Source organism: Pan paniscus, chromosome 8 (genome assembly GCF_029289425.2).
Source record: "Pan paniscus chromosome 8, NHGRI_mPanPan1-v2.0_pri, whole genome shotgun sequence".
NCBI lineage: Eukaryota > Metazoa > Chordata > Mammalia > Primates > Hominidae > Pan > Pan paniscus.
Genome location: NC_073257.2, coordinates 20,106,641 through 20,130,554, shown reverse-complemented (window position 1 = coordinate 20,130,554; position 23,914 = coordinate 20,106,641). Strand labels below are relative to the sequence as shown.

The window sequence follows — 23,914 nt, the reverse complement described above, 5'->3', positions numbered from 1 at the left end:
ACCCAGGAGGCAGAGGTTGCAGTGAGCCAAGATCACGCCACTGCATTCCACCTCAGGCGAAAGAGCATGACTATGTCTCAAAAAAAAAAAAAAAAAAATACATGGGTGGCCGGGCATGGTGGCTCATGCCTGTAGTCCCAGCACTTTGGGAGGTTGAGGTGGGAGAACTGCTTGAGTCCAGGAGTTCGAGACCAGCCTGGGCAACATAGTGAGACCCTGTCTCTAAAAAAAAAAAAAAAAAAAAAGAAGAAAAAGAAAAGAAAACATGGGAACATTCTTTTTAAAGGAAGCAGTAACCTGTAGTGTAACATACATGCAGAAAAATGTACATGTAGTAAGTGTACAACTTGATATGTTTTCATAAACTGAACAGAACCTGGACCCAGATCAAGAAACAGAACATTTAGAACTCCAGAAGCCTGCTCATGTTCTCACAACATTTTTTCCATGGAAGTATCTATTCTAAAACATTTGAGGAATAAAGAAAATCATCAAAAGAAAAGAAGGAGAGAAAAACCTCCTGCTGTCCACAGATGCCTGCTAATGTCATTGGTGTTTATTGTTCCATCATTTCTCAGAGTTGAGATTTGTTTTCTGTTTCGTATGGTTTTTCTAAGCCACATATTCCTGATAAAATTTTTCTTCCCTTTCGCCCCCAACTTTATTTTATTTATTCATTTATTTATTTTATTTTTATTTTTTCTGTTGAGACCGCGTCTCACTCTGTTTCCCAGGCTGGAGTGCAATGGCATGATCTTGGCTCACTGCAACTTCTGTCTTCTGGGTTCAAGTGATTTTCTGACCTTAGCCATCCGAGTAGCTGGGATTACAGGCATGTACCACCATGCCCGGCTAATTTTTGTATTTTTGGTAGAGACAGGGTTTTGCCATGTTAGCGAGGCTGGTCTCGAACTCCTGACCTCAGGTGATCCACCCACCTTGGCCTCCCAGAGTGCTGGGATTACAGGCATGAGCCACCGTGCCTGGCTGGCCTCCAACTTTAATCAGAGCTGTTGCTGACAAGGGCCTCTCAAGGAAAAAGGGTGGCCAGGAGGAGAAATATTTCATGCCTCCTTTCTCTGTGGGGTTCTGGCAAGCAGAGGTGATCTGAAGGGACAGGAAGCAAAGAAAGGAGAGACGATGAAGGCAACAAATTCATTCTTTCATCAGCTCCACCTAGCCCTAGACAACACTGGAAGGCATCTGAGATGTCAGCAGCTTCCCTCCTCCTCTTCATTCCATGCCCCTCCTCCCCTCTGCGGCTCTTTCTCCCTCCACATTCCTGCTGTCTTCTATGCTCAACACCTTCCTGCTCTTTTCAAAGCCATTCTCAGAAGAGGGCACAGAAGCCATTGAAGCTCAGGTAAGCTAAGGCGTCGCCACATGCCTTCTGGAGAAGGTTTGTTACAGTGGGATAATCCCCAGTCACTTATATGCATTTAGTAAATGCACTTGCTTTTAGCAAGTTTCTGGATGGCCCCTTAACATCTCACTCCTGTGAGCATTTGGGTGGTTGAGCGTGAACTGCAGCTATGAAAGTGCATTCAGGCTGGGCGCAGTGGCTCATGCCTGTGATTCCAGCACTTTGGGAGGCCAAGGTGGGCGGATTACTTGAGGTCAGGAGTTTGAGACCAGCCTGGCCAACATGGTCAATCCCATCTCTACTAAAAATACAAAAATTAGCCAGATGTGGTGGCGTGCACCTGTAATCCCAGCTACTCGGGAGGCTGAGGTGGGAGAATCGCTTGAACCTGGGAGGCGGAGGTTGCAGTGAGTGCAGATTGCGCCATTGCACTCCAGCCTGGGTGACAGAGCAAGACTCCGTCTCAAAAAAAAGAAAGTGCAATCAGAGTGGGGAGGTGAGTGCAGAGGCTTGAGCTGTCCCATGTTGGTGTCCTGCAGGCACAGACATCAACGGGGCCCTGCAGAGGGCCATCAGGCTCCTCAACAAGTACGTGGCCCACAGTGGCATTGGAGACCGGAGCGTGTCCCTCATCGTCTTCCTGACGGATGGGAAGCCCACGGTCGGGGAGACGCACACCCTCAAGATCCTCAACAACACCCGAGAGGCCGCCCGAGGCCAAGTCTGCATCTTCACCATTGGCATCGGCAACGACGTGGACTTCAGGCTGCTGGAGAAACTGTCGCTGGAGAACTGCGGCCTCACACGGCGCGTGCACGAGGAGGAGGACGCAGGCTCACAGCTCATCGGGTCTGTGGTCTGTCTTCGTAGGCATGAGAGGCTGTCTGAGGGGCTGAGGGGTGGCTGCGGTGGGAATTCAGAGAGGAGTGTATTGCTGCACCCCAGCCTTGCATCTGCTGACAACGATCATAGCTCATTGCAATGGGAGGCGTCACCATGTGTTTTGAAACCAGGCAGATCAGAGTTCGAATTCTGATCCTCCTTTATGACTTTAGGCAAGATTTTTTTTTTTTTTTTCTTGTGATGGAGTTTTGCTCTTGTTGCCCAGGCTGCAATGCAATGGCGTGATCTCAGCTCACTGCAACCTCTGCCTCCTGGGTTCAAGCAATTCTCTTGCCTCAGCCTCCTGAGTAGCTGGGACTACAGTCACACGCCACCACACCGGGCTAATTTTGTATTTTTAGTAGAGACAAGGTTTCTCCATGTTGGTCAGGCTGGTCTCGAACTCCTGACCTCAGGTGATCTGCCCGCCTTGGCCTCCCAAAGTACTGGGATTATGGGCGTGAGCCACCACACCCGGCCCTAAGCAAGATTTTAAGACAGTCTGTACCTCCGTTTTCTCATCTGTAAAATGAGGATTATGGTTGGTTGCAGAATTTAATGAGAAAATCACTATATAAAAACACTATGTATAGCATTGGCACAGTGGCCATCCCATATTAAGTATTTAATGAGCTCTCATAGTTCATTGACATCCTGATATTTCAAAGCACTTTCTAGTAAGTTTACTTTTATTCTACCCCGTGAGCAAGTAGCAGAGTACTGTTATGTTCATTTTGAGTACTAGTTAAAAGATAGTTTTATTTGGAAGCAAAACCATCAGATAAAACTGTTAAATAATCAGATTATTTTGAGGTGGAGAATAAATGAGGTCTTTTAAATGAGAGATGGAGAAAACTCAGATCTTTTAAAACAGAAATAGCTTCCCTCCGATATTATGTTGCCACACACAGTCTGCCCCTTTGCTGTTCATTGAGTGAAGTGCCAGCTCCCAGTTCAGCGTGAGGTGCTTTAATCTGCATCGTGGCATATGTGGTATCTACTTAAAAGCAAAGGGGAGGTTTGGGTAGATTTGTAGGTGTTTAATAGCCATAGTCAAAGCACATTTATTAATGATAAATGGAAATGGAGACCCCTAAGATATGCAGTAAAGACAGGTCCTCGGTTTGGGATTCGCCACCGTTTCCTCCCACGCATTTTAATGAAAGATTTAAATGAAAACACAGATTTGCTTTCCACATTTTAAAAATTATTCAAAACTAGAGTCAAAGGGGAGAATCTGATACACTGGATAACAGAATTGAAATTCAGTAAGGCATTCAGAAGCAAAAGCAGTTATGCTGTAACAAGTCAGCTGCACTGCCATCCCACTGAAACTATGATCAATACCTGGCATTTATGAGAACTTATGATACACCAGGAACTTCTATGTGCATCATCCCAGATGATCCTCACAGAAATCCTAGGAGGTAGGTGTATTAGGGTAAAGGCTAAGCTGCAATACAGAGATGATGAAAGGCAAAGGCTGAAGTAAGATAGCCATTTACTTCCCTCTCCTGTAATGGTAACAGGCTAGATCCTGCTCCCAGAAGTCATTCAGGGACCCAAGCTCCTTCTGTTTTATTGCTCTGCTTCCCTCAGGTGTTGTCCTTCATGCTACAGGATTGAAATTCAGTCACTATCACTCTTGTTTTCTAGCCGCAAAAAGGGAGAGAGAAAAGAAAGCCAGCATGGATTTTAAGCAAATGTTGAGAAGTTGCACATCTCACTGCTACCCATATTCCATTGGGAGGACATAGTCACATAGCCATTTGTGGCCTCGATGGAGGCTGGGAAATGTAGTTTGTAGCTGGATGGCCGGAGCTCAATTCTCATGAAAGAAGGGGAAAATGGACTTTCAGGGACAGCTAGCAGGTGACCAAAGAAGTACTGTTTACATCCTGATTTTCTAGATAAGGAAACTCAAGTTCAGAGAGGTTAAGTCACGTGTCCCAAGACACACAGCAAGGAAGCAACAGAGATGGAAGTCTAACTCCACAGCCTATGGTTTCTAGGTCTTTTGAAAGGGAATTTTAATTGTCTCCTTACTTAGCAAGAAGCGACCATGTAACTTAACTACAAGGAAAGCAAATGCAAGCAAATGTTACATGCACAAACTCACGCAAGTCAGGTTTCTGAAGTAGAATGCGCTGCTTAAAGCACATCTGGAATTTGTATTTGGTTCTAAGAAAAAGGTTTTTAAGATGCCCTTTAAGAAACGTAAGTGTACACAAAGGAAATTTACCAAGACTGGTGAGGGAATCTTGAAATTGTATCACAGGAAGAATAGTTCATGAAACTGGGGATTGACTGGGCTTAAAGGAATGCACAGCATTGTTTTTTAAGCATCCAAATGTCTGTTGAAATGGATTACACTAATTCGATATTGTTCCAGAGGCAAAACTGAAACCAGTGGGTGGAAATTTCAGGGAGGAAGATTTTAATCTACTATAAGCAGGTTTTTTCTCATCATGAGAGTGGTTGAAAAACAGCTCAGAAGCCGCGTGAGAGAATGCATTCCCTCTCACCAATGGTGTTCAACCTGCTGCCTAGTGATCTCCTGGCAGAAATATTGTGTGGGGTGCCATGTTGGACTCAATTGCTTCTAAAATCAGATGCATCCCCCTGAGAGTCTGCAGTTTCCTTTAGGACTGTCCTGCCTGCTGTCAGAGCAGGGCCCTGATCTCCCTCTCTCTCTGTGCTTCCACTGCAGGTTCTACGATGAAATCAGGACCCCGCTCCTCTCTGACATCCGCATCGTTTATCCCCCCAGCTCAGTGGTGCAGGCCACCAAGACCCTGTTCCCCAACTACTTCAACGGCTCCGAGATCATCATTGCGGGGAAGCTGGTGGACAGGAAGCTGGATCACCTGCACGTGGAGGTCACCGCCAGCAACAGTAAGAAATTCATCATCCTGAAGACAGATGTGCCTGTGGGGCCTCAGAAGGCAGGGAAAGATGTCACAGGAAGCCCCAGGCCTGGAGGCGATGGAGAGGGGGACCCCAACCACATCGAGCGTCTCTGGAGCTACCTCACCACAAAGGAGCTGCTGAGCTCCTGGCTGCAAAGTGACGATGAACCGGAGAAGGAGCGGCTGCGGCAGCGGGCCCAGGCCCTGGCTGTGAGCTACCACTTCCTCACTCCCTTCACCTCCATGAAGCTGAGGGGGCCGGTCCCACGCATGGACGGCCTGGAGGAGGCCCACGGCATGTCGGCTGCCATGGGACCCGAACCGGTGGTGCAGAGCGTGCGAGGAGCTGGCACGCAGCCAGGTACGAGGCACCTGTGCCAGCCAGGTGTGGGGGACGCGGGCCTGAGATACCACTCACCTCCTCCACAGGAAGCCCCAGCAGGAAGCTGTGCTATTCCATCTTGCTATAATACTTATAAACAATAACCCAGACCGGGTATAGTAGCTCACACCTGTAATCCCAGCACTTTGGGAGGCTGAGGTGGGATCCCTTGAGGCCATGAGTTCAATACCAGCTTGGGCAACACAGAGAGACCCTGTCTCTACAAAAGAAAAAAAAATTAATTATCTATGTATGGTGGAATGCCTGTAGTCTCAGCTACTCAGGAGGCTGAGGAAGGAGGATCACTGGAGCCCAGGAGTTTGAGGCTGCAGTGAGCCATGATCGTACCATTGCTCTCCAACCTGGGTGACAGAGCAAGACCCCGTCTCTAAAAAAACAACCAACCAAAAAGCAATAACACTATATACAGCTCATAATCTTCAGGGAGTATTGTAGACTGTTGTATGTGCATTGCTATACACTGTGGCTGTCTAGAGAAATGAGAAAAAGGTGGCATTTGGTTCAGAAATGTCACCTAGTGAAGTCAGTCCATCAATAAAGCATCAATAAACTGAGTGCTTGCCAGGTTTCAGGCATGGGCGGAAGCACTGAAATGAACATACCAGTGCCCATTTTTCAGTGCCTTTCTATATTTTCAAGCACTTCAGAGTTATGTAGTATAATTTAATTGTGTGCTTGATTTTATTTCCCCGAGAGCATGTGGGAAGGACCAAGGTATGGATTCTTGCAAGAATCCGGTCTTTCCATGTCAGTCTCTGAGAATCTGAACAGAAGCAGGCACAGTCAATCCCGGTGCCATTCTGCTGCGGGGATGAGTAGAGACGAGAACAAGAGAAAGGAAACACAGTGAAACCAAAGCAGGGCATTGTATTCCTGGCAGATCTGCGTGTGGAAAATCGCGTTTCATATGCATCACATTTTTACTGGGCTCCTGTCAAGTTCTCTCTCCTAGGAGAGGAAACTGAGGTTGGTCAGACCCTACTCTGCACCCCACCAATGCTGTCCCATTTATTCCTCACACTCTAAAGTCTTAGAAGGACCTGGGTGTGGAGAAAGCATGCAGTTAGGATTCACCAACCCTCCTGACCAGCTGTGAGTCCTGAGGCAGGTTTCTCAACCTCTCTGAGCTTCCATTCCCACTCCCCAGCCCTGAACACGGAGATAATCATAATTTCCCTGCAGGGCTGTTGTAAGGACTAAATATGGAATGCCGTGGGCATACAGTGAGTTTTGCACAAATGTCAGACACGCCTTCCATGGAGGCACGGAATACCAGAAATGTATTGAAAAGTTCGGACCCTGATAGCGAGGTTGCAATTGACATGGCTATTTCAGAAAGCGTGGAGCTTGTCTTGGCAAAACTTACGCAATTTTTGTTGTGATTAAAAGCATGTGGCAAGATGCTATCACTTTCTACTTATGAGATCCATGCCACCACATCCAGGAAAAGTGGCTTTCTGAATAAGATCTTGATGCTAGGTCATCAGCGCAAATCTCCACAGCTTCAGGAGAGATCGGATCTGGACCATACAAGACTCGGGGGGCCAGAAAGACAGAGGAGGAGATAACCAACTGACTACTCGAAAGGGTTTTTTTTGCTTTTTTTTTTTTTTTTTTTTTTCCGAGATGGAGTCTCACTCTTTCGCCCAAGCTGGAGTGCAGTGGTGCTATCTCGGCTCACTGCAAGCTCTGCCTCCCAGGTTCACGCTATTCTCCTGCCTCAGCCTCCCAAGTAGCTGGGACTACGGGTGCCCACCACCGCGCCCGGCTAATTTTTTGTATTTTTAGTAGAGACGGGGTTTCACCGTGTTAGCCAGGATGGTCTCGATCTCCTGACCTCGTGATCCGCCCACCTGGGCCTCCCAAAATGCTGGGATTACAGGCATGAGCCACTGCGCCCGGCCGGTTTTTTGTTTTTTGTTTTTTAAATGAAGATTCTTCCTTTCCTTAAAGCTCTGATGGTTTTTAAATTTAAATTTTAATTTTTTTGAGAGTTGGTGGCAGCTGCCACTCCTCAAATCAGTCATCCAGTCATCCATCCTATTTCCTGGCTAATCTACATTCTGCCCAGATCACGCTGGTCAAGACCAGTATTGAGAAGGGAGTACTTCAAGAACATTTAGATATCTCACTCTTTAATTTCTGTGAGCAGTAAAAACCAGAGAAGAGGAGCACAATTTTACCTAGTACTAACAATTTGACGTAAGATATTGATTTTATTTATAGATATTAATTACTTTTAGGTTATTCTTTCATTGAATATTTATTCAAAGCACCAGTACTTTGAAATACAAAGTGTTTCAAAATCTTCTGCTTTGTAAATTCCGCCGCACACATAGCTACAGACACTGGATTATAACTGTACCTCTTTTATTACATTATTGTTTGTTTTTGTTTTTGTTGTGAACATAAAATTTACCACCTTACCCATTTTTAAGCGTACAGTTCAGTGCTGGTAAGTGATGTTAGGTATATTCACACTGTTGTGAAACAGATCTCTAGAACTTTTCCATCTTGCACGTCTGAAATGCTACAGGCCCACTGAACAACAGCTCATTTCTCCCTTCCCCTATAAATATATCTCAAGTGTGATAAAATATTTTCCCCTATAATATACACAAAAATCACAGAATAGTATCTAAATCATACAAGAATTAAATAATCAATCCTACACACTTTACATTCCACTTGTGTAGTTTCTATTCTATTCTTTTTTTTCCTTTTTTTTTTTTTTTTTTTTGAGACAGAGTCTCACTCTGTTAACCAGGCTGGAGTGCAGTGGTGCAGTCATAGCTCACTGCAGCCTTGATCTCCTGGGCTCAAGTGATCCTCCCACCTCAGCCTCCCAAGTAGCTGGGACTACAGATGTGTGCCACCTTGTTGGGTTAATTTTATTTATTTATTTATTTTTGTAGAGACAGGGTCTCACTATATTGCCCAGGCTGGTCTCGAACTCCTGGGCTCCAGTGATCCTCCCACCTTGGCCTCCGGAAGCACTGGGATTATGGACATGAGCCACCATGCCTGGCTCTGCTTGTGTGTTTTGAGGCCAAGCTCCCTTTTTAAGACTGATGATGTTTTAAAGGTTTTTTGACTATTTAAGCTGTTACAAACGTACCTAAAAGCTGTGTTTTAGTCATGTCTCCTCTCTCCCTTTGCACCTCTCTCTTCATCTTCTTTAATGAATGACCATGATGTTCTCTTCCTTCTCCCTTTTAGGACCTTTGCTCAAGAAGCCATACCAGCCAAGAATTAAAATCTCTAAAACATCAGGTAAAGCAAAGGATGCGGTTGTGTGTGGATTGAGAGTAAGAGATGTTTAAAAAGTGTAAAACCAGGCCAGGTGTGCTGGCTCACGCCTGTAATCCCAGCACTTTGGGAGGCCGAGGTGGGTGTATTGCTTGAGGTCAGGAGTTCAAGACCAGCCTGGCCAACATGGTGAAACCTCGTCTCTACTAAAAATACAAAAATTAGCCAGGCATGGTGGCAGGGGCCTGTAGTTCCAGCTACTGGGGAGGCTGAGACAGGAGAATTGCTTGAACCTGGGAAGTTGAGGTTACAGTGAGCCAAGATTGTGCCACCGCACTCTAGCCTGGACTACAAGAGTGAAACTCTGTCTCAAAAAAAAAAAAGTGTAAAACCAAGAATTCCTTGAAGCCAGTGAAAAATACCAGCTCATTCAGCAATGTATCAAGCCCACAGTGTGAGGCAGAGCCTGAGAAGCGCAGCTGTTATGAAACCATCCCATAAACACCGTGGAGATAGCACAGTCCCCAGGAAGCCTGGAGGAAACCCGATGAGGCTGCAGTGAGCTATATTGCACCACCCAATAGATGGGTGGCAGAGGCACATTCTGACCCTTATTGAGTTTAGAAGACATTTGTTTTAGAGATCCGGAGCATGCATCCTTCCAGCCTCTGCTATCATAAACATAAAATGGTGCTACCAAAATAAAAATGTCTGGTGTGACAGGCAGGCTTTGTTTTTGTTTGCATTTTTTTCAGTTCGTGGCTTCAGAAGGGAAGAACAGATTTTTTCAAATGTCATGAAATTTCCTTTTGCCAGCATCCTGGAACTATAATAAAAATTCAGAGGAAAGAACAACCTATGACGGTTTTGTTCTGCTGTGTCCAGATCATCCTCTGGAAGTCTTGATTGTTGCCTTTCTGCTGCTGTGCTGTACGTGCAAGTTCCTAAAGCCAGGGACATCCCGGAGATGAGCTGTGGATATAAAGTCCGCACAGCCTGCGGGAGACAGAATGTAATTCCTTCCAACACACATACAGGCTTTATGGAATGCCAGAAAAGCTTCCTCTTGGATGCTGCCTGGAGTAATGACTTTTTGACCCTCCCCTCTTTTTTGGAGCAAGCACTATATTTCCTTGTAAAGAAATTTGGACAATTTGAGTAGAAATGGTGTGGTATGTGCACATAGAAACTCTCAGAAAACTGTCAGATGAGCTAGACAGTTGTCCTCTATCTCCATGGGTCCCACGTCCCAAGGATCGAACCAACAACAGATCAAAAATACGTGAAAAAGGAATTGCATCTGTATTGAATGTGTACGGACTTTCTTTCTTGTCTTTGTTCCTTAAACAATGTAGTGTAACAACTATTTACGTCGCATCTCCTTTGCATTCATTATTATAAGTAAACTAGAGATGATTTAAAGTGTATAGAAAGGCTGTGTGCAGTGGCTAACGTCTGTAATCCCAGCACTTTGAGAGGCCAAGGCAGGTGGATCACCTGAGGTCAGGAGTTCGAGACCAGCCTGGCCAACATGGTGAAACCCCATCTCTACTAAAAATACAATAATTAGCTGGGCATAGTGGTGCACGCCTGTAATCCCAGCTATTCAGGAGGCTGAGGCAGGAGAATCGCTTGAACCCAGGAGGCAGAGATTGCAGTGAACCGAGATTGCACCATTGCACTCCAGCCTGGGCGACAGAGTGAACCTCCGTCTCAAAAACAAAATAAATAAATAAAAACAAATTAAAAATAAAGTGTATGGAAGGCTGTGCGAAGGTTGTATACAGATACTACACTATTGTATGGCACGGACCTGAGCATGCATGGATTTTAGTATCTGCGGGGGTCCTGGAACTAATCCCCCATGGACACCAAGAGACAACTGCGTGCATGCCTGAAAAATGCCAGCAATGTGGATGAGAACTTTGATCTCCTCTGGGGGTCAGTTTTTCCCCATCAGCAAAAGACCAACACCTTGAATTTCTTCATATGTTGCAATTTTCAGGGAAGTTGAGGCACTTCCCAGGGAGAGCAGCCAGATCCTCTCAAGGGCCCATGTCAGGGATGCTGGGGCAGAAAGGGTTTCTCAGCAGTGAATGCAGGGATGTTAGTTTGCTGCAGCTTAAAAAGAGTGGACTCTGCCTGGCCCCTGCCTACACCGTGCACAGCGTGCATGCGGACATGTCCATGTGCACAGAAAGCAGAGGGGCATTTGAGAAAGAAATTGTAGGCCGGTGTGGTGGCTCACGCCTGAAATCCCAGCACTTTGGGAGGCTGAGGTAGGTGGAATGCTTGAGCCCAGGAGTTTGAGACCAGCCTGGGCAACATAGTGAGACCCTGTCCCTACAAAAAATAAAAAATTAGCCCGGCGTGGTGGCACGTGCCTGTAGTCCCAGCTACTCAGGAGGCTGAGGTGGGAGGACCGTTTGAGCCCAGGAGTTTGAGGCTGCTGTGAGCTATGATTGCACCACTGTGCTCCAGCCTGGTCAACAGAGTGGGACCCTGTCTCAAAAATAAATAAAATAAACAAATTGCACTTGGAATATAAATTAGAGAGAAGGTAAATCTCCAATCTGGTAAGAGAATTGATAGAGATTCTCAAGAAATCTTCTGTCTGTATAATAAAAGGCAAGGCTGTTCACCTTTAACAGAGGTGAAAATGAGGACAACAGATAAGAACTGTCAGCTGAACTTTGCGGTCTCATCTGTGGACAGAAATTTCAGAGCAGTGAAGTCGGTGTGACCCAAAGGAGGGGTTTCCGCCAGCACCCTGACTGTGCGCCTGGCCGCCTACTCGCTTTTTGCTTCCCTTGCCTCTGCGTCTAAGCTGGGCATGGCTCTCAGTGCCTGCGTGCAGGGGTGGCGTACAGCTGACGCTGCGAATGAGCCTGGGGTAGCCCATGGCTTCCTGGGAGGAGAAGCACCATAGATCTCCCGTCCTAGGGAGGAAAGTCCTCTGCATCTGTGCCATTAAAGGAGAAAGCAAATAGCAAGGGATGTCCCCCTGGGAAATGGAAGCATGGGGGCTGAGTACCAGTTGAAGGTGTGTGGGGATCTCTCTTTCCTTCTCCTCTCACCTCTCAAAGCTTAGTTGTCTAGACTGAGCTGAGGTGTGATGAAAGCATTATATTGGAATTTAGAAGACCTGAAGTCAAATGTTTACTGCAAACTCACTGGGTAATTCTGGGGAGTTGTTTCCCTCCCACTCATCTTCCTCATCTGGAAATTGAGGACACCTCCTTCCAGAATCGTTTTCAGGATTCAATAAAATAATTCATGAGAAAATAGAGAGTAGCACCTACACAAGGAAGGTACTCAACAAGTGTCTTTCTTTTTCTCTCCGTTTTCTTCTGCTCTGGCAGTGGATGGCGATCCCCACTTTGTTGTGGATTTCCCCCTGAGCAGACTCACCGTGTGCTTCAACATTGATGGGCAGCCCGGGGACATCCTCAGGCTGGTCTCTGATCACAGCGACTCTGGTAAGTTCTACCTTCCGTTGCAGCATCTGGGTAAGGACCAGGTAGGTACTGCATCCCCCTCTGTTCTTCAGATGGATGTCCAGTGATCCAAGGGCCACCTTATAGACGCTCAGTGAGTATCGTCAGTGGTTAAGGGAAGCGCACTGCGCTCCTGGACTTATGCATCCGACTCCCTGCTTTGTGACAAGTGCCGTGTGGCCTTGGGCACATGCCTTGGGAGTTGTTTCCCTTGTAAAATGGAGATAGGAACACTCTCTTGGCCTCACAGAGCTAATATAAAGTGGATCAAATGAAACTGGTTATGAAGTTGTTTTTTAAATGCTCAAGTGCTTTAGAAATCCGCTATGTAGGCTGGGCGCGGTGGCTCATGCCTGTAATCCCAGCACTTGGGGAGGCCGAGGCAGGTGGATCACCAGAGGTCAGGAGTTCAAGACCAGCTTGGCCAACATGGTGAAACCTCGTCTCTACTAAAGTTACAAAAAAATTAGCCCGGCATAGTGGTGGGCACCTGAAATCCCAGCTACTCCGGAGGCTGAGGCAGGAGAATCGCTTGAACCTGGGAGGTGGAGGTTGCAGTGAGCTGAGATCATGCCACTGCACTCCAGCCTGGGTGAAAAGAGCGAGACTCTATCTCAAAAAAAAAAAAAAGAAAAAAAGAAAAAAAGAAAACCACGATATATTATTGTGTATTATTGTCATAGTGTCTATCCATTCAAAAGCTGTGATGCCGGGGAGGCCAAGGTTCTAAACTCATGTCAGTTTCTTGATGACTTAGATGGGATGTCAGATGTTAATCCACAGTTCTGTCTGTGTGCCGTGAACATGTATGGACAAAGGGGCTCTGTGGCCCCTGTTGGTCTGTAGAGGGCTTGGGTGAAAGAGATTAGCACAGAGAAAGCTTTTCAAGTTCGATGCAGGTAACAAACCATGTCCAGCTCTGTGAGGACAAGCTTTCGAGTGGGCACCCTGGCACTTCCTCACTGCTGAGAACGTGTCTTGGAATGTTGGGTTGCACAGGGTCCCCCAGCAGGTGATATGTGTGATGCAATTATGTAGAGTTTGATCCTGGGGTTCCTTCAACACATGTTTTCTTGTGGGACTTTATAGCCTCAGAGCCAAATCTCTACTGTTTCTTATTTCAAAGGGCTCAGGAGCAAGATAGGGGCCTAACTGTACATGTCCTTGGAAATACCTCCTATTCTGGGAGCAGTTCCCATGGTTTCTGTCTTCAGCGAGATGTCCGTGATGGGAACTCAGCCCGAAAATGCTTAGAACTTTGAGGCTGGAAGAGCATAGGCTCTTCTCATGCTGGGATTTCTCCTCTCCCCTGACCCCTTGCCCCAGAGAAGGCCCTTTTTTCCTTGAATGTCTAAGAAGTTTTATTGGGAAGATTACTGGGAAGATTATTCTCAAAGCAGAGAAAACAAGAGTTAATTATATAGCAATCTTTTCTTATTGCAAATTGCTGCTTTGCCTGAGAGCAAAACACATTTAACATGCATCACCTAATTCAGCCCCAAACATCTCAAGTGCAATTGCCATCTGTTCGCTATTCAGCCAGACAGCACGGAACCCTGGGGCCTGGTTCACAGGCCTTGCTCAAGTCCAGAAAAGCCCCAGTGATGTTCATAATGATGAAGAAAAAAAAGGAGTTCTATTTCATAGCAGTTTACAACTTACACAAATGCTACCTTCTGGGATCCTCGCAAAAATTCTGTTAGGTTTTCCATCTGTCCATCCATTTTACAGATAAGGAAATTGAGGCAGGGTTTTTGTTTTTTTGAGATGTAGTTTCACTCTGTTGCCTAGGCTGCAGTGAAGTGGCACCATCTCAGCTCACTGCAATCTCCATCTCCTGGGTTCAAGTGATTCTCCTGCCTCAGCTTCCCCAGAAACTGGGATTACAGGTTTTTTTCTTTTTTGTTTTTTTTTTTTTTTTTTTTTTTTTTTGACTTGTCTAAGGACGAACACCTAAGTGGAAGAACTTGAGTTTTTGGACAAAAACAAAACAAAACAAAAAACAACAATTAAGTTTGCATTCTCCCACACTGCTCAGTGGCATCATAAGATGTCTGAGCAAACTATTGCAAGGACAGAAAACCAAACACCGCATGTTCTCACTCATAGGTGGGAATTGAACAATGAGAACACTTGGACACAGGGTGGGGAACATCACATACCAGGGCCTGTCATGGGGTCGGGGGACGGGGGCGGGATAGCATGAGGAGATATACCTAATGTAAATGACGAGTTAATGGGTGCAGCACACCAACAGGGCACATGTATACATATGTAACAAACCTGCATGTTGGGCACATGTACCCTAAAACTTAAAGTATAATGATAATAATAATAATAATAATAATAATAATAATAATAAAAGATGTCCGAATTAGGATTAGCAGCCTCTGGTAGATACAAAATACATATCAGGGTCATACAAGAGTTCTTATCACTACAGCCACACTGGAAGGAAACCAGACGAACATGATAAGCTGTGTGTAGATGCACAAATACTTAGCTTCATGCCTCCTTCTACGGTATCTTGACCCAAAACGACATCCTCTCTCCCCTATCCCAACATACTGGTCAGACAACAGTAAAAAATCCGCACATAACTTTACACATTCCCTCATTCGTTCATTCACTCGGTAACCACTGAGTGGCCTCTGTGTGTAAGTCAGACATGTTTTTGGTACTAGAGATACAAAGATAAGCCCAAAGGAGGAGGGAAATTCTAACTTGATGCGTTGGGCAGGGATAGATTTTCTTTTCTTCTTCTTATTTATTTATTTTTTTAATGAGATAGGATCTCACTCTGTAGCCCAGGATGGACTGCAGTGGTGCAATCACAGATCACTGCAGCCTTGAACTCCTGGCCTCAAGGGAACTCCTTGGCTCAAGTGAACTAGCTGGGACTACAGGCTTGCACCACTATGCTCAGCTAATTTTTTATTTTTAGTAGAGATGGGGTCTCTGTGTTGCCCAGGCTGGTCTTGAACTCCTGGACTCAGGCAATCCGCCTGCCCTGGCCTTCCAAGTGCTGGGATTACAGGCGTGAGCCACCACTCCTGGCTAGATTTTCTAACCTTGTTCTTTTCCCCTTGGCCTTTGAGGTGTGACAGTGAACGGAGAGTTAATTGGGGCACCCGCCCCTCCAAATGGCCACAAGAAACAGCGCACTTACTTCCGCACTATCACCATCCTCATCAACAAGCCAGAGAGATCTTATCTTGAGATCACACCGAGCAGAGTCATCTTGGATGGTGGGGACAGGCTGGTGCTCCCCTGCAACCAGAGTGTGGTGGTGGGGAGCCGGGGGCTGGAGGTGTCCGTGTCTGCCAACGCCAATGTCACCGTCACCATCGAGGGCTCCATAGCCTTTGTCATCCTCATCCACCTCTACAAAAAGCCGGCGCCCTTCCAGCGACACCACCTGGGTTTCTACATTGCCAACAGTGAAGGCCTTTCCAGCAACTGCCACGGACTGCTAGGTAGGAAGCTGCACTCTCCTCACGCTGGGTATAGAGGACAGAGTTACATTTCCCAAGCAAAGCTGATATTGCCAACACCTTTAGTTTGATTGAGAAATTCAATAGGAATGTGGTTTTTATTATATATACAGTCCGCATATGTATGTATGTATGTATGTATGTGTGTGTGTGCATATATATACAGTCTATACATATATACATAAACATAATGTATTATATATTATACATATATATGTATATATGTATTATATATAGTCTGTATGTATGCATATATGTACATGCAGACTGCATATGTGTATATATATAGTCTCTATATAAATACATAATATATATTATATATGCAGTCTGTATATGTATGTGTATATGATCTGTATATGTATGTATATATATACAGTCTATACATATATACATATACATAATGTATTATATATTATAAATATACATGTATATATGTATTATATATACAGTCTGTATGTATGTATATATGTATACACAGACTGATATGTATATATACAGTCTATATATACACACATATATATAATATATATATCAGTCTGTATATGTACATATGTATGTGTGTGTGTATATATACACAGTCTGTTGTATGTATATATGTATGCACACTGTCTATGTGTGCATAATATGTGTGTATATATACACACAGTCTGTGTATGTATATATATGTATACCATCTTTGTATGTATGATGTGTGTGTGTGTATATATATACAGTCTGTATGTATGGTGTGTGTATATATGTACAGTCTGTATATATGTGTATATGTATGTATACACTCTGTGTATATATGTATGTATGATGTGTGTGTGTATATATATATGTATATATAGCCTGTGTATGTATGTGTGTGTATATATACAGTCTGTATGTACGTATGGTGTGTGTATATATACAGTCTGTATATGTATGTGTGTGTGTATATATGTATATATATATACAGTCTATGTATGTATATATGTATATATGTAGGTATACAGTCTGTATGAATGTGTGTGTATATGTATATGTATACAGTCTGTGTATGTATGTATGGTGTGTGTGTATATATATATATACACAGTCTGTATATGTATGTGTGTGTGTATACATATACAGTCTGTGTATGTATATATGTATGTATGTATACAGTCTATGTATGGTGTGTGTGTGTGTATATATATATATACACAGTCTGTATATATGTGTGTGTGTACACATACACAGTCTGTGTATGTATGTACATATTATATATATTCACACCCACAGACACACACAGTCATGCCTTGCTTAATGACAGGGATACATTCTAATGGTCGTTAGGTGATTTGGTCATTACGTGACCATCTAGAATATCCTTACACAAACCTCTCTAGATAGTGTCGCATACTACCCACTCAGCTAGGCTATGTGGTGTCTCCTATTGCTCCCGGGCTGCAAACCTGTACAGCATGTGACTGCATGGACTACTGCAGGCAATTGCAACACGATGATGAGTATTTGTTCATCTAAACATATCTAGACATAGAAAAGGTACACTAAAAATATGCTATTATAATCTTATGGGACCACCATCATATTTTCAGTCCATCATTGATTAAAATGTCATGATGTGGTGTATGACTATATATGTAACATGAAAATTACATATGTAACATGAAAATTAGATTACTATATATGTAATATGAACATTAGATTACTACATATGTAATATGAAAATTAGATTTCTTCCTGGGCTTTGTGAGCTAGGAATGGGCTTTATAAACCAGTAGTTCTCTTTAGCCTTCTGGGAAAATGAACGAGGAATTGAAATGTAGTCACCTGAGGGTCCAGTTCCTTTGCTCTCAGCAAGAATACACAGACACGAGGCAGCCCTGCCCAGCGCCCAGCCTGAGCGACACCCCCACCGGGGAGGCACCCACGTGGCCGTGCCCAGCAGGCGGGCCATTCTACCCAGCTTTCTTCAACGTGTAATTTCATGTGGGCCCCTTGCCCAAAAAGAAAGAGCAAGCCATTGTCAGGGCTCAGTTTAGTAGGCAGGATTTCCTGGCTCTTGAGCTGGCCGCGTTTCGTGGGGCCTGGCAGCCCAGCATGAGCTCCCCTTGCAGACACAGCTCTTTATTCCTGTGGCCTGAGCAGTGCTGCCGTCTGACCAGGAGAGTCCTGAGGACGAGGGTCAGAGAGGAGCTGAGCTGACTGCTTTCCACCCCCACCCGGCACAGACCTGAGACGGATAGAAAGGAGGCGGGCCTGTGACTGGGAAGAGGACAGAGAGAAGATGGAACACTACTTCCCTCTTCATATGCCCCGTCCTGTCCTCTGGACTCAGTAGGAGACCGTGGTTATCGCTATGTGTAGGTTACACAACTTTCTAGTGTTAGCAGCTGGGAAGCTTCCAGCAGTCATGGGTAAATCCCACAGTGTGGATAAATCCTCAGCTGTCTCCACCCTGCCCCCCAGAGCACATGTTCTTCCATGTCACCGGGAGAGTCCAGTCTTGGGCTGTGGCCAGTTGTAAGCCTTTCTGCCACTGATAGCTCTGAAGTTGGATTTCAGCACGAGGTTTCTGCATTTGACTGAGACCCGATGCTTTTCCTTGTCCTCCCAGGTCAGTTCCTGAATCAGGATGCCAGACTCACAGAAGACCCTGCAGGGCCCAGGCAGAACCTCACTCACCCTCTGCTCCTTCAGGCAGGAGAGGGGCCTGAGGCCGTCCTAACAGTGAAAGGCCACCAAGTCCCAGTGGTCTGGAAGCAAAGAAAGATTTACAACGGGGAAGAGCAGATAGACTGCTGGTTTGCCAGGAACAATGCCGCCAAACTGATTGACGGGGAGTACAAGGATTACCTGGCATCCCATCCATTTGACACAGGGATGACACTTGGCCGGGGAATGTCCAGGGAGCTCTGAAGCTGGCAGCCTTAAAGATGCAAGTGCATGAAGGACAGTGATGTGGGGAGGCCGTGGGGCAGCTCTTTTCATGGCTTGTACACGCCTCAGCTCCTGGCAATTAGCTGGACTCCATGACCCACCCTGGTGCAGCGTAGATCCGACGTCTGTCTGGGTGAAGGGTAGGGGTGGGTAGGGGCGGGAAGGCTGAGTGCAAATGTCATTTCCCTCTACTGCCTCTTCCTGCCTCTCCCCACCCTGCCCACACCCACGGAGGGGAGAGAAGGGTCATAGCTAAATGCAACAAAGTCTGTATCTTGTCCCAACCTGCTTTTCTGTTCTGTTAGCATATCATAAAGTAAGCCTTTCTGGTGAAGGAAGGTTGCTATGAAACTTTTTTCTTGGTGGAAATGGCCAAGTTTAGGCACTCTGCTTTTTGCCTTACACTAATGCTTAGAAAGCTGTCTTTTCAGTGGTGTTGCAGCCCCCAGATGTGTGGCCAACCTCTGCTGCAAAGGAATCTCTTGCTGAGTCCAGGCCACCAATCAGGCAAATAGCCCATACATTTGATCGTTGTAAACCATGAAGTCTTTTCTTGCAAGAGGTTTTTCTTCTGCTGTGGTATCTTGCCCTTAAAAATTAGTTTTCATTAAAAAGAAATTTGATTGAAAATAGAAACATCTACAGCTCAGATACTGATCTCTTTCTAATGGGCTTTGTAAACCACTTGACTTTGCTAATGGCTATTCTCCAATTTGTTCCAATAAGCTAAGGGCTTTTCATACACAGGACAACTCCATGTGGTTGATTTTACTGGCATGTCTTGGTGACGAAGAGTTGGCCAAGTGAATGATGCATCTTCTACTTGGAGCTCTCCAGCCTTTGTCATAGTTCCCAGACCTTTTTTCCTTGTGGTCCTCCAGGAGGTGATCAATTACATGTGCACAGTGCTAGGACGGGAGGCAGAGCCGGCTCAGAGCAGGTCCACCAGCCCACCTATAGCAGGAAGCGTGTCGGTGCTTAGGAAATCTAGGACTTCCAGCTTCCCTCATGTCAGATAGAAAAAAAGGTCAGGAAACCAGCTCGTGGACAGGGGCTTTGGTTCCAAAACTTGGACAAACCTGATGCCTTAAGGAAAAGGTTAAGATGAGAGGGGGCTTCCGGAGTCAATGAACGTCACTCTTCAGCGGACGGATACCGGGAGCGCTTGGGCGAAACAGTAGAGAAAGAAAGACTGTGGTCGCGGAAGTGGAATGCTTCGATGCAGGCCAGAGTTCAAGGCTCTGGGGCTGGCCTCACAAGAGGCTTCTTCCACGGGGCTTGACACCAGAGCAGCCCCCGCGTGAAATGAGAAGGCATGCTTAGCACTGGGAGGAAAAGCTGAGTTAAGAAAATTGTTTATCATGTTTGCCTTCCCTGGGGAAACATTCAGGCAGTAAAATGACATCCACGTGTTCCTGTCGGACGCAGCGGCTTCGGGAACAAGTTAGCGCTGGGGGACTATCTGGGCTCGTCTCTCTCTGCTTTGTGAACCCACCACACCAGGGCCTGTCTGCTGTGCTATTTATTTGCCTTCCGTCTTCCCAACCTCAGCTGCCTGTATTCATGCCAGAGGTGCAAAGGCTGCCAGCCAGTGCTGCTGACAGATGCTTTCAGACTGTAGAGCTCAGAGAAAGGGAGCGGCAGCTAGAGGTAGCCAGGGAGCTGGCCAGGCTCCCCGGGGCCTTCCTATTATGTAAATCCCAGCTGGACAGACAGCCCTGGAGCCAGGTGGCCCTGTCCCCTGTGGAGCACTTGGAGCGGTGATCTGTTGTTCCAGGTGTAAGTCTCGACACTGCAGAAATGAGGACGTTATTAGGAAAGACCAGTTCCTACTGCCTGTGCTGCTACTTTAAGAGCTGAGAAAAACATTCCAATGAGATATCCATAGCTAACTTGCTTGCTCAGAAAAACATAAGTAACAAAGTTGAGCTTTCATTTTTAAAAATTATATTTTACTTTAGAAAAATATCACCTTTTTTCTTCCTCTTCTTTACGTGTAGATCTTTTTTTTTTTTTTCAAATGGGGTCAGTACCTGAAAGCCCGAAACTCCATACCAAGCTTATAGTTAGGACCTTTGCATTTGATAAAAAAAAAAATAGTATTTTCTGTTGTCCAGAAAATCTTCCCAGATAGGGAAACTGAGGCAGAGAGTGCCGTGGAGTGGTTTTTGCCAAGTCATACAACATACTTAATGCAGGGCTACACTGAACCTCCAGAATCATTTTGTTGGCTTTGACCCTGTTTCACCATCTAGGCAATCATTTATTTTCCTTGAGCATTTATAAACCAGGGCGAGAGTTGTTCCAAAATGAGTAATTGAATGAGATGAAGAAATATGTCATAATTAGAGGAGATAAATCTTGTTATCACAATAGTTAATGTGTCATAATCACTGACTAACTGGGACCTTGAACAAGTCAGCATCTCTGCCTTTCAAAATGAAGGAACATTGTTCTCTATCCTCCCCTGACCCCCCACGGCCCCATGCTAGGTGCACCATCTTCCTCCATTTGACTTTTTAATGCTTTACAACTTCAGGCTAAAGGGAGGGGATGTTGGGAGGAGAAACCATCACAAGATTCCCTCGGTGCCACAGCTGTGCTGAGGAGGCCGGGGACTGGGAATCGGAGTGGGCACCTCTGTGTTTCTCTAGGGAGTAACATTCAACATTTAATTGAATCGTGTATCCTGATAGGTGGATTAGGAACAGGATTCATTCCTTTAACTTTAACTTTTGGCTAAACGACATGCCTTGGATTGAGTGTATATGTCTTCCCCAAATTCGTATGTTGAAGCTTAAATCCTGAATGTGATGGTTCTTGGAATTGGGACCTTTGGAAGGTTATTAGGTCTTGAGGGCAGAGCCCTCACGAATGGGATTAAGGCCCTTATAAGAAGAGACATGGGGCCAGGTGCAGTGGCTCACACCTGTAATCCCAACATTTTGGGAGGCCAAGGAGGGTGGATCATGAGGTCAGGAGACGGAGACCATCCTGGCCAACATGGTGAAACCTCGTCTCTACTAAAAATACAAAAATTAGCTGGGCGTGGTGGTGCGTGCCTGTAGTTCCAGCTACTTGGGAGGCTGAGGCAGGAGAATCGCTTGAACCAGGCAGTCGGAACTTGTAGTGAGCCAAGATCACGCCACTGCACTCCAGCTGGAGTGACAGAGCCAAACTCCGTCAAAAAAAAACAAAACAAAAAAAGACATGGGAGAGATGGTGTTTTTCCTCTCCACCACGTGGGGATACGATGAGAAGATGGCCACCTGCAAGCCAGGAAGACGGCCCTCACCAGACACCACGTCTGCTGGCACCTTGATCTTGGACCTCGCAGCCTCCAGAACTGTGAGAAATAAATATGTTTTGTTTAAGCTACTCAAGTCTGTGGTATTCTTGTTAAGGCAGCCCAAGCTGACTAAGACACCAAATCATTCAAAACGTTAATTCTTTTTCTGTTCTTTAAGCTTCCCAGAATGTACACAAACAATGCTGTTATTAAAATTTAAAGGACTCTTGGAACTGTAGGACATGATCCAGCTAAAATAAATAACAACACAGCTAAGCAAATACTTATAAATGTAGCTTTAAATATTTATTTTAGTCAGTTTTAAATAATTAGTGGGGTACGAGACAGTTCACATTCAAGAGACATTTTACTTAGACAAAAATTTATAAGAGAACGATGCGTAAAAACAAACAACATATTGGTCTGTTTATTTTTCTAAGGGAAAATGGAATTGGAGCTGTTGAGAATAAAACTTGAAGAATCTAACTGCACTGCTTGTTTGTAGGCATTTCTGAATTACACACAATGATATGTAAATGGGGTAGCAACATTAGAAGAATAATGTTAAAGTAATACAATTTATTGTAGAGAACAGCAAATTCGCAGCAGTGATTCCTGTGCTCTTCTGAAACTGTCAGATACACCAGAGGGTCTTAAACCTCTCAGTCCATTCCCGTCTGGGGATTCTAGCATCCCAAACTTTGATCATTATTGGGACCAGTACATTATTGGGTACTCTTTTGCACACACTTTGCCCACCGTCTTGACTGGTGCTGCTTCCACTGGGCTCAGGGTCATTTCCCTCCTAGGTGCCATTTCTAACTCGTGGTTCTGGCACTCCTACCTCCGGTTCTGAGTGGTTTTACTGGATCGCGTTTAGATTTCAGTTGAGCTATATTACAAGCTGAACGGGACAACAGATGCTTAGAACCAAAACAGACATAGGACACAAAGGAGGCATCGCTGGTGGGCTGTGTTAAAGAGAAAACAAGTGAACAACTAATGTCAAGGACTCAAGTTGACTTATCTCTGCTTTTGGCATCTTCTGTGGCTTTAAAATGAAGGGACTGGCGTGGCAGCTCACACCTGTAATTCCAGCAGTTTGGGAGGCCAAGGCGGGTAGATCACTTGAGCTCAGGAGTTCGAGACCAGCCTGGGCAACATGGAAAAACCCTGTCTCTACAAAAAATACAAAAAAAAATTAGCCAGGTGTGGCAGCATGCACCTGTAGTCCCAGTTACCCAGGAGGCTGCGGTGGGAGGATCACCTGAGACCAGGAGGTTGAGGTTGCAGGCACCTGTGATCATGCCACTGCATTCCAGCCTGGGTGATCAAGCAAAACCCTGTCTCAAAAAAATAAAATAAAGGAACTGGAGTAGGTAATATCTACAGTCCTGTGATGTTTATCTTCTGCCTTCAGACAAAGATGCTTCCTGAGCTGCCATGTGAAAAATGCTAAACTACTCATTCAGTGACTCCAGTATGTATTTAGTTCCAGTGTGTCAGGCCCAGGGATTCCAAGGAAAACAAAGTTCATGCCTCTCTGGAATCCTTAGTTTAGAACAGGATGTTGAAAGAACGCCCAGCCTGGGCAACATAGGGAGACTGCATCTCTAGAGAAATTTTAAAAATAAGCTGGGCGTGGTGATGCGTGCCTGTAGTCCCAGCTACTTGGGAGGCTGGGGTGGGAGGACTGCTTGAGCCCGGAGGTTGAGGCTGCAGTGAGCTGAGATTGCACCACTACACTCCAACCTGGGCAACAGAGTGACACTCTGTCTTAAAAATAAATAAATAAATAAGAAAGAATGCAAAGATAGAAAGAGTGTGATCAATACTGTAAGGAAACTTGCCGAGGGCTATCTGAGCTCAGAGGAGGGACAACTATGGAGGCAGGAAGGGGGTTAGGAAACCACTCCAAAGA

General features: G+C 45.4%; 1 protein-coding gene across 2 annotated transcripts in view; it reads left to right on the top strand.

Annotated features, from left to right (window-relative positions):
• ITIH5 (inter-alpha-trypsin inhibitor heavy chain 5) overlaps nucleotides 1-22,083 on the top strand; it is a 107,197-nt gene extending 85,114 nt beyond the window's left edge. Inside the window, exons 9-14 of one of the 2 annotated variants that reach the window (XM_008953128.4) lie at nucleotides 1,903-2,212; nucleotides 4,956-5,515; nucleotides 8,777-8,830; nucleotides 12,169-12,285; nucleotides 15,402-15,779; nucleotides 18,382-22,083. In XM_008953128.4, coding sequence (XP_008951376.3) covers nucleotides 1,903-2,212; nucleotides 4,956-5,515; nucleotides 8,777-8,830; nucleotides 12,169-12,285; nucleotides 15,402-15,779; nucleotides 18,382-18,683 — 1,721 coding nt within the window. In that variant the 3' untranslated portion in view covers nucleotides 18,684-22,083. Of the gene's footprint in view, nucleotides 1-1,902; nucleotides 2,213-4,955; nucleotides 5,516-8,776; nucleotides 8,831-9,561; nucleotides 9,726-12,168; nucleotides 12,286-15,401; nucleotides 15,780-18,381 lie in introns of those variants that run through there. The other variant, XM_063607243.1, reaches the window with a different exon arrangement.
• Nucleotides 22,084-23,914: the final 1,831 nt, after the last annotated feature.